Source organism: Garra rufa, unplaced genomic scaffold (assembly GCF_049309525.1).
Source record: "Garra rufa unplaced genomic scaffold, GarRuf1.0 hap1_unplaced_788, whole genome shotgun sequence".
Classification (NCBI taxonomy): domain Eukaryota; kingdom Metazoa; phylum Chordata; class Actinopteri; order Cypriniformes; family Cyprinidae; genus Garra; species Garra rufa.
Window position 1 is genome coordinate 76 of NW_027395053.1, and position 11,057 is coordinate 11,132.

General features: G+C 34.3%; 1 protein-coding gene and 1 long non-coding RNA gene across 2 annotated transcripts; one reads left to right on the forward strand and one right to left on the reverse strand.

Annotated features, from left to right (window-relative positions):
- Window positions 1–446: 446 nt before the first annotated feature.
- On the forward strand, window positions 447–2,107 carry LOC141317346 (secretory carrier-associated membrane protein 1-like). The gene is made up of 2 exons (XM_073833080.1): window positions 447–1,049; window positions 1,127–2,107. Exons 1-2 carry the CDS (start codon window positions 909–911, stop codon window positions 1,271–1,273), a joined length of 288 nt encoding a protein of 95 aa, XP_073689181.1. The 5' UTR covers window positions 447–908; the 3' UTR covers window positions 1,274–2,107.
- Window positions 2,108–5,669: 3,562 nt separating this feature from the next.
- Window positions 5,670–10,835, reverse strand: LOC141317348 (uncharacterized). Its single transcript, XR_012351784.1, has 3 exons — window positions 10,786–10,835; window positions 10,586–10,698; window positions 5,670–7,288 (listed from the first exon to the last, which is right to left on the reverse strand). It is a non-coding gene; the product is annotated as an uncharacterized lncRNA (long non-coding RNA).
- Between the last annotated feature and the right edge of the window lie 222 nt (window positions 10,836–11,057).

An 11,057-nucleotide genomic window follows, 5' to 3' on the forward strand; every position in this document is an offset into this window, starting at 1 on the left:
TCGCCGTTAATCTATTCTCAAAGTTGGGTTGGGAGCTGGGTTTAAACTACGCAAGATATGATGACTTTCACCTTGATATTTTAGCGCGGATGACGTATACCTAGTCGAATTGCACTGTAGGGGGCGAGAACAAGTCTTCAGCTTCTGTGAAATTACCACATCAAATGAGACGTGCAAACATGGATGCAGTTATGAAGCCGCTTCAGGGCAGGTGCGTGCGTTGACCCTTTTTACTGGGGCACGTGCCCCAGTGAAAATCTGCTGTGCCCCAGTAAAATCTCAAGTTTTGAGTTATGATTTACTTTGATAATCCCGAAATAAAGACATTAAACTATATGCAACAACTGAATTGACGCTTCTAAAAGCAACGCAGTTTAATGGAAGACTATGCACGCAGAAATCCATGTCCGTGCGCGTCTGTGTATTTAACGGCTACGCGCACGTCGTGCAGCCTTTTGCGCAGAAGTACTTGGTTACACAAGTTTGTATAGGTAATTATGTTGTAAATGCAATTGTCAAGCAGTTTGTGATGCATTTTGGAAACAGGAGATGAGCGCCTGTTCTAATGCGCCACCTGGCCCGTTCTCGAAGACTTACTTTTAGTCATTATTTGGGTAGCACACATATTCTGAATGCCTTCAGCAGAATTCAAATTAGCCATTTTAATCTAGATTAATTCCAAGATTTAATCTAGATTAATCTAGATTAAAAAAATTAATCTATGCCCACCCCTAATATATATATATATATATAGTTGTTTTTCATTATTTAGAAATTTGTTCTAAATAAATCAAATAGTACGTTATAAAAGTGAAAAAAGAGAATGATGTGCTTCTAAAAAATGTAGACTTCCTAGAATATTTTTTGTATGCACATATTTGTTATGCATCATTTATAAGGATTGGTAAATGGATGTTGATTTGGATTCCAGCGGCTGGATTAGTGCCATAGCAATGATCGGCACTAACAAAGCGGTGAGCGTCATCATGATGGTAGTAGCGGCCTTCTTCACGGCCACCGCCGCGCTGTCCATCGTTTTACTCAAAATGGTAAGTAGCTCTCCATTTCTGACCGAAAACCTGTTGTTTTTGGTTTGGATTCTTAAATCATTGGTCTCGTTCTCCAGGTTCATTCCCACTACCGTCGAACCGGCGCCAGTTTCCAGAAGGCGCAGCAGGAATTCTCCCAGGGCGTCCTCACGAACCGCACCTTCCAGTCCGCCGCCGCCAACGCCGCCTCCACGGCCGCCCAAAGCTCTATGCAGAGGAACTAGAACCAGAAAGCACCACCGAGATCCCGCATCTCTACCCTCTCTGTCCCGGCGCTCCACACAGAACCCCAAGCCCTTCTCCACCTGCTTCGGTTCTGGATCTTGATTGGGTCCCGCTTCGGACTGCAGAGGCACTACTTTCGTGTTGATTTTTTTGTTTTGAAGCAGAAGGTATGAAGTTGAAATGTTCATCAGTGTGTTTGTATATTTGTATGTGTGCGCAAATTGTGTCCTGTATCCTTTTTGACCTCGGTTATGCTGTATATAAAGTAATTTAATGTTTCCCCGTCATCTATAGTGGTACAGGAGTCTCTTTAAATTAAAAAAAAAAACAAATGATCATGAAGGATCTCAAAACCTTCTCAAAGCAATGATTGTATGTGTATGTGATGAGGGTTTAGATGTTACAATTCTGCTATAATTTTACTGAAGATTAGAGTTGTAAATAAAAGCTTTCGTTCCTTTAGCATTTGATTTTTTTTTTTTGAAAACATTCCGCATTCCAAATTAGCGCCAAAAATATAATGATATGCGCCTAGAATTCCGTGGAGGGCGTGGCCTGTTTTGCATAATTCTAATGTTGGCGGACACAGAAAACATTACTGTTATTGTCTTAATCGTAAGACTGAAGGTGGGATGTAGCTTTTTGCGTTGGGTTTGTGTTTTTTGATAACCATGTGTACGAGCTTATCTTAGGCTACTGATTGTAAACAGTCAAATCAAAATAGTTTTGATTAGTACTCAGAATTAAATTTACATGGTTGATTTTTTTTTTTAGCCTCAGAAAGTCCTAACTTTTGCAACAAATGTGTAAAACAAATGTGTGTTTTTTTTTTTTTAATAAAATGTGCCACACAAAATGCCACTTGCCGGAAAGGGTTACATAATTTTTGTTTTCAGATGAGATCGGAGGATATTTTTCAACAGTTTAAGTACTTACATTTTGCAGAGCAAATTAAATGACACATTATACTGATTAACAAATTTGGTCCTGAGTCATTTGTGTTTATGGTGTCAAAGCGAATGCAGTGCATTTCGAGGACAATTCTGTCATGTGATCATACAAATAGACATTTTAAAATGTACATTTTTTAAATATGTTAAGTTATGGAAGCCCTCTCAAAATATTATTGCTACTTTTTATCTCACAGTTCTGACTTTTTGTCTCGCAAATGCAAATTTGTTTCTCACAATTCTGACTTTTTTTCTCGCAAATGTGAGTTTTTCTTACAATTCTGACTTTTCTCATAAATGCGAGTTTCTTGCAATTCAGACTTTTCTCATAAATGTCAAAGTTTGTTTCTTGCTATTCTTTTTCTTGCAATGTGTTTTCTCATAAATGCAAGTTTTTTGCAATTCAGACTTTTTTCTCAATTTTTTTCTTGCAAGTGTGTTTCTTACAATTCTTACTTTTCTTTTACAATTCTTACTTTTCTTTCGCAAATGTGAGTTTGTTTCTCATAGTTCTGACTTTTCTTATAAATGCGAGTTTCTCGCAATTCAGACTTCTCTCACAATTCTTACTTTTTTTTCTTACAAATGCAAGTGTGTTTCTCGCAATTCTGACTGTCACAAATGCATGTTTTACTCCCAATTCTGACTTTTCTCGCAAATGTGAGTTTGTTTTTTGCAACTCTTTTTCCCGCAAATGCACGTTTTTTCTCACAGTTCTGACTTTTTTCTTGCAAATTTGAGTTTGTTTCTCAGAATTCTGACTTTTCTCGTAAATGCGAGTTTCTTGCAATTCAGACTTTTCTCTCACAATTTTTTTTCTTGCAAATGTGAGTTCTAACTTTTCATAAATGCGAGTTTCTCGCATTTCTGACTTTTCTTTCACAATTCTGACTTTTTTCTTGCAAATGTGAGATTGTTTCTCATAGTTCTGACTTTTCTTGTAAATGCGAGTTTCTCACAATTCTTACTTTTTTCTTACAAATGTGTTTGTTTCTTATAATTCTGACTTTTCTTGCAGATGCAAGTTTGTTTCTCGCAATTCTGACTTTGTCACAAATGCATGTTTTTCTCACAATTCTGACTTTTCTCTTGCAATTCTTTTTTTCTTGCAAATGTGTCTGTTTCTCACAATTCTGACTTTTCTAGCAAATGCGAGTTTGTATCATCAGTTTCACATTAATCAAGCTATATAAACAATTTGTATATATAACTTTATGGACATTTTTGTGAGAAAAATGTCAGAATTGTGAGAAACAAGCTCGCTTTTATGAGAAAAGTCAGAACTCAGAGACAAACTCACTTTTCTTGTAAATGCCAGTTTTTTGCAATTCAGACTTTCTTGCAACTGTAAGAATTGTGAGAAACAAACTCACATTTGCAAGAAAAAAAAATTTACGAATTGCGAGAAAGAGACTTCTGGCAATTGCGAGTTTTTCCTCGGAATTCTGTCTTTTCTCGTAAATGCGAGTTTCTTGCTATTCTGATTTTTCTCTCAATTTTTTTTCTTACAAATGCGAGTTTGTATCATTAGTTCCACATTAATCAAGTTACATAAACATCATTTTTTCATGTAACTTTATGGAAGTTTTTGCGAGAAAAATGTCAGAATTGCAAGAAACTAACTCACATTTGAGTAAAAAATGTAAGAATTGAGAGAAAAAAGTCAAAATTGCAAGAAACTCGCATTTACGAGATAAGTCAGGACTGTGAGACAAACTCACTTATCTCGTAAATGCAAGTTTTTTGCAATTCAGACTTTTTTTGCAAATGTAGAAATTGTGAGAAACAAACTTGCATTTGCGAGAAAAAAAATTATCAAAACAAACTCACATTTGCAAGAAAAAAGTAAGAATTGTGAGACAAGCTCACATTTGCAAAAAACACTTTTGCAAGAAAAAGAATTGCGAGAAACAAACTTACATTTACGAGAAAAGTCAGAATTGTGAGAAACAAACTTGCATATACAAGAAAAGACTTCTCGCAATTGCGACATTTTTCTTGCAAATTTGAGTTTGTTTCTCGGAATTCTGACCTTTTTCGTAAATGCAAGTTTCTTGCAATTCTGACTTTTCTCACAAATTTGAATTTGTTTCTCGCAATTCTGACTTTTCTCACAAATTTGAATTTGTTTCTCGCAATTCTGACTTTTCTCATAAATTTGAATTTGTTTCTCGGAATTCTGACCTTTTTCGTAAATGCAAGTTTCTCGCAATTCTGACTTTTCTCACAAATTTGAATTTGTTTCTCGGAATTCTGACCTTTTTCGTAAATGCAAGTTTCTTGCAATTCTGACTTTTCTCACAAATTTGAATTTGTTTCTCGCAATTCTGACTTTTCTCACAAATTTGAATTTGTTTCTCGCAATTCTGACTTTTCTCATAAATTTGAATTTGTTTCTCGGAATTCTGACCTTTTTCGTAAATGCAAGTTTCTTGCAATTCTGACTTTTCTCACAAATTTGAATTTGTTTCTCGCAATTCTGACTTTTCTCATAAATTTGAATTTGTTTCTCGGAATTCTGACCTTTTTCGTAAATGCAAGTTTCTCGCAATTCTGACTTTTCTCACAAATTTGAATTTGTTTCTCGGAATTCTGACCTTTTTCGTAAATGCAAGTTTCTCGCAATTCTGACTTTTCTCACAAATTTGAATTTGTTTCTCGCAATTATGACTTTTCTCACAAATTTGAATTTGTTTCTCGGAATTCTGACCTTTTTCGTAAATGCAAGTTTCTTGCAATTCTGACTTTTCTCACAAATTTGAATTTGTTTCTCGGAATTCTGACCTTTTTCGTAAATGCAAGTTTCTTGCAATTCTGACTTTTCTCACAAATTTGAATTTGTTTCTCGCAATTCTGACTTTTCTCATAAATTTGAATTTGTTTCTCGGAATTCTGACCTTTTTCGTAAATGCAAGTTTCTTGCAATTCTGACTTTTCTCACAAATTTGAATTTGTTTCTCGCAATTCTGACTTTTCTCACAAATTTGAATTTGTTTCTCGGAATTCTGACCTTTTTCGTAAATGCAAGTTTCTCGCAATTCTGACTTTTCTCACAAATTTGAATTTGTTTCTCGGAATTCTGACCTTTTTCGTAAATGCAAGTTTCTCGCAATTCTGACTTTTCTCATAAATGTGAGTTTCCCGCAATTCTAACTTTTCTCATAAATGTGAGTTTCCTGCAATTCTGACTTTTCTCATAAATGTGAGTTTCCTGCAATTCTGACTTTTTTTCTCTCAATTCTAAAAGTTTTTACTCATAAATGTGAGTTTGTTTCTCACAGTTGACATTTTTCTCCCAAAAACTTCTATGAAGTTATATAAACAAATGATGTTTTCGTAACTTGATTAATGTGGAAGTGATGATACAATGTAGTAATTTCCAGCCCAAACCAAATGCAAATATGGTCTGGTTTAATAATGTAACAAAACAAACAACAGCTGTATGTCTTTGAAACCAGCCGTTTACTTGTGACATCATTGTTACATAAAATAGGTTCATATTTCACATGGCATCAGCGATTCATTTCAAATCCAAAATATAAAAAGTGCAAATGACAGTTGACGGTACACCGGCCATACAACATGGTTCGGCGTCTTTTTTTTTTTTTCCTTTTTTTTCTTCCCCCGTTATTGTAAACACAAACAACAACTGTATTCATAAGCAGACCTTGTTACAGCCACATTGACATTCATGACGTGAGAAAACTGTACACGAGCAAGGCAGAGTTCGTCGCTGATATTTTCTTCCGCTCATTCTTTGGGAGAAGGGATTGGCTAAACAGCACAGTGGAAACACAACGCAGAATATTTAACCGTTCATAACTTACATGGAAAATGTTTACAAAGCAATGTGTCGTCTTCATATAAAAACCAACCGAAAGATGGAATATATATATAAAATTGTCCCTTTTGAGAGTTTACAAAGTATTCACGTAAGCAAACGTTTGCAGTTCGTCATATATATATATTTTTTTATACCTCTCAAAGTACAAAAATCTGAGAGTCTCTTGGCATTAAACTCCTTCATGATGAATCTCCAGGGCCCCAAAAACAGGCATCAGGGTCCTGAGGAAGAGGAAGCGGTCCGTTCGCTCTCCGTTCTCACAAAGTCTGAGATTGAAAGGTTTCTGAAGCACCAAACGTCAACGTCACTGGATTCAGACTGAATTAAGATGGTCAGAAAGCGATCTGCAACAAGTCAGTACGTCCACGTGGAAATTTCCAATGCATATTGATCAGACTTTTAATGCTACCGGCGTCTGAGGACAAGAAATCTTGGTTTCCCTCCAGAGATGAAACATTTAAACATGTAAGAGACTGAAAAAAAAAAATCCATGAGAGTTCATGAGCAAACAGAAGTAATTGTTTGTAAATTGTCCAATAACTGCTCTTCATTATGTACATTTTTGCATTGATTCGAATGCAACAATTTACATAAGAAAGGTTTTACGCATCATTCACATTGAATTACTCTGCTTTAGGTTTCGTCCTAAAAAATAAGTCCTAAAATGATCATATCCACAATGAAAACACACATACAGGCTAAAAATATGGAATACGCGAATACAATCCTCCCGAAAGAAACATTAAAAACGTTTTGTGTGTGAAACGGTTCATCCGAGTTGAAAAAATGGCATCGAGTTTTGGTGGTTTTACAGACTTCTCTGCCATGCAGGATGGAGGAGATGAAGCGGCGATCCGTTTTCGGTCATTCTCAAGGCTGATCTGAGATCAGTGTTCGTTCAAAAGTCCCGGTTGTTCCTGAGGATGCGGTTCGGCCGTGTGATCGCAGCGATTCAGCCTGTGGTGATGGCGTTCAGGTCCTTCATCAGACCCTCCAGGTGGGCCATTTCCTCTGAGAGTTCATCCGTCTCATACGTCTGAGAGAAAGAATAAGAGAGCCATGCCAGAGGAGCAGTGTTAGAGTTAGGATTGAGGGGTGCAGGACAACAGAGGGGGAAAAAGAGGCAAAAACAAGCAGAAAGAGGAAAAGCGAGAGGAACAAGAGGATGGGAAACTGGTTTGGTGAGTGTGGGAGTATAAAGAAAGACGCTACAGCGCAACCTATGACAGAACAAAGAAAAAACGCATGCGTTTCAGAAGCGTAGCACAAATTAAAACGGTGCATTTGGAGTTATTCGTTATTTAAAATTAGACACAGGAGAAAATCATTCAAATGAAGCCGGACAGTGAGTAAAAAGAGAAGAAATAAGAAAAATTTTAAATTAAACACATTTAAACTTTTACATAATAGATCACACTTCTTTCTAAACTCAAAAAATTATACTTCATTTTTTTTTAAACAAAGTAGCTTTTTTACTACAATTTCTATAAATGTTTAAAAAATTATTTTTTTAAAGTGTTAATGGCAAAATCATAATTAGTAATTATACTACAAAATATATTTTAAATGTCTAAATACAATTTAAAAAAAATATTTCATTGTTTTTTTATTGCATAGAATAAGAATTTAAAGACTGTGTATTAATATATTCACTAAATATTAAATTAATAAACTGCTCATGGGAACTGTCATGGGTATGGAAGCCTGTTTACGCCAGGTCAGAAAAAAAACCATGCCTTAAACAGTCTAAATTATGACATACTTAAATCATAATTACAAGATAAAAACTCAAAATTATGATACAAAATCGAAAATTATGAGATTTTGAAATTATGAAAAGTCATAATTATGAGATACAAAGTCTAAATTGACTTAAAAAAAATCATAATTATGAGATACAAAGTCAAAATTATGACTTACAATTATGATTATTAAGACTTATAATTATGAAATAAAGTCGAAATTACGAAATACAAAATCGAAATTATGACATAAAAAGTAGAAATTATGATAGTCGAAATTTTGACTTAAAAAACATAATTATGAGATACAAAGTCGAAATTGACTTAAAAAAATCATAATTATGAGATACAAAGTCAAAATTATGACTTAAAGTCGAAATTGAGATACAAAGTCTAAATAATGACTTAAAAAGTCGAAATTATGAGATAAAGTCAAAATTATGACTTAAAACATAATTATGAGAAACAAAGTCGAAATTATGAAATACAAAGTCAAAATTATGACTTAAAAAACAATTATGAGATACAAAGTCGAAATAATGACTTAAAAAAATCACAATTATGAGATACAAAGTCGAAATTATGACTTAAAAAGTCGAAATTATGAGATAAAGTCAAAATTATGACTTAAAACATAATTATGAGAAACAAAGTCGAAATTATGAAATACAAAGTCAAAATTATGACTTAAAAAACAATTATGAGATACAAAGTCGAAATAATGACTTAAAAAAATCACAATTATGAGATACAAAGTCGAAATTATGACTTAAAAAGTCGAAATTATGAGATAAAGTCAAAATTATGACTTAAAACATAATTATGAGAAACAAAGTCGAAATTATGAAATACAAAGTCAAAATTATGACTTAAAAAACAATTATGAGATACAAAGTCGAAATAATGACTTAAAAAAAATCACAATTATGAGATACAAAGTCGAAATTATGACTTAAAAAGTCGAAATTATGAGATACAAAGTCGAAATTGACTTAAAAAAAATCATAATTATGAGATACAAAGTCGAAATTATGAGATAAAGTCGAAATTATGACTTAAAACATAATTATGAGAAACAAAGTCGAAATTATGAAATACAAAGTCAAAATTATGACTTAAAACACAATTATGAGAAACAAAGTCGAAATTATGACTTAAAAAGTCGAAATTATGAGATACAAAGTCGAAATAATGACTTAAAAAAAATCACAATTGAGATACAAAGTTGAAATTATGAGATACAAAGTCGAAATTATGACTTAAAGTCAAAATTATGACTTAAAAAGTCGAAATTATGACATACAAAGTCGAAACTATGACTTAAAAAAAAAATCACAATTATGAGATACAAAGTCGAAATTATGACTTAAAAAGTAGAAATTATTAGCCTAGAAATCTAGACGCACCCTAGCGGCAGCAAAAATTATTTTGCAGCCAGGTGGGTCTAGACACTCTCAATAGACCTTCTAGCTGCAAAAACCCAAATTGGGTCAGGCCAATCACAACGCGTATAGAGTAGGCGGGGCGGGCTTAACATATGACGACAGAGTTGCGACGGCTGCCACTTGAAAAACAAAGAATGGCGGCTGCAGCTGTCGAACAGCGGTCTTTCGAATCGGCTTTGGCCGCGACTCTGGAGGACTTGGAGTTAAGTTTTTCTTTAAGAAACGAGCAAAGAACGGCACTTAATTCATTTTTAAAAAAGGAAGATGTGTTTGGAGTTTTGCCGACTGGATACGGAAAAAGCTTAATATACCAATTATACCAACTACGTCACCTTCTTCGTTGCTCTGATTGGTTGAAGCGCTATCCTATTGCGTGCATAGGGATTTTGAGAGACAACCGTTTATCCCGCCCCTCGGAATAAGCCGCGTCTATGGAGAGTTTCCAGACTAAACATCTTGATGTAAGTCTGGCTCGCCAGGCTAAGAAATTATGAGATACAAAGTCAAAATTATGACTTAAAAAGTAGAAATTATGAGATACAAAGTCGAAATTATGACTTAAAAAAAATCATAATTATGAGATACAAAGTCGAAATTATGAGATACAAAGTCAAAATTATGATTTAAATCGAAATTATGAGACAAAATCGAAATTATGACTTAAAAAAAATCACAATTATGAGATACAAAATCGAAATTATGACTTAAAAAGTAGAAATTATGAGATACAAAGTCAAAATTATGACTTAAAAAGTCAAAATTATGAGATACAAAGTCGAAATTATGACTTAAAAAAAATTATAATTATGAGATACAAAGTCGAAATTATGACTTAAAAAGTCATAATTATGAGATTAAAAACTTGAAATTATGACTTTAAAAGTCATAAAATAACCTAAAATAATAAAAATGGTGAAAACAAAATTCAATTTATTTAAGAGTTTGACCAATTTAGTGAAAAAACAAAACTGAACTAAAGCAAAAATTGAAATAAAAAAAAGAAAAACCTAATTAGTAAGACATTATAAAAATAGGCTATTTTTTTCCCACGCAACTGGCAGATTATTTTGCTTGTTTAAAGCAAAAACGCACTTAATTTTGACTTGTTTTTTCTGAAAACGACAATATTTTTACACGTCTAGGAAATCCTTCTTGATTTAAGAATTTGTAGATATTTTGGCTGGAAACCAGACAAAAAATCTAAGTAAGAAAAGCATTTTTTGCAGAGTAAATAATACTAAACTAGCACTAATGATATGAATGATCAATAAATGATATGTTTGTGACAGGTTTGATAATGAAGGAAGTGAGGTGTATCTCCAGCACTCACCATGTCCAGCATCTTGCTGGTTTCTGATTGGTCGGGTGCACTGGGGACCGTTACTGCCATTGGAGCTCGAGCTCGATTTAGTGTCCCGATAGACGCCGTCTTCACTCCAGGAACTGAAACGCAGAGGAACATGCTATGAGTTCCCAACACCAACCACAGTGTTTTTTTGCTATGTATGTTTGTTTGATTCATGAATGTACCTGGTTGTGCCAGCAGTGGGGTGCTGGGTAAAGCGGTCTCATAGGTGGGCAGGTTATGGGCGGAAACGGTGACGGTTGGAACAGCGAAGCTCTTGAGTGGGTGTGTGGGCCGGACGTGTGCCGTGGGTGGGTTTATGCTCGCCGGCTCTTCCTCTTTGATCACCGCCTCTGTCTTCTGGAGCTCAGCTGTAGTGCTGGCTGACTGGGGGCAACCGGAGGTTCAGGTGCAGGGGGCTGATTCCGCACAGATTCTACAAAGAAAATACATACAA

Bases quoted from the DNA above. Each gene is read 5' to 3' on its own strand.
- LOC141317346 (XM_073833080.1), top strand. From the start codon at position 909: ATGGATGTTGATTTGGATTCCAGCGGCTGGATTAGTGCCATAGCAATG. The intron at 1,050-1,126 runs GTAAGTAGCTCT...CTCGTTCTCCAG, and splicing joins CCATCGTTTTACTCAAAATG to GTTCATTCCCACTACCGTCG.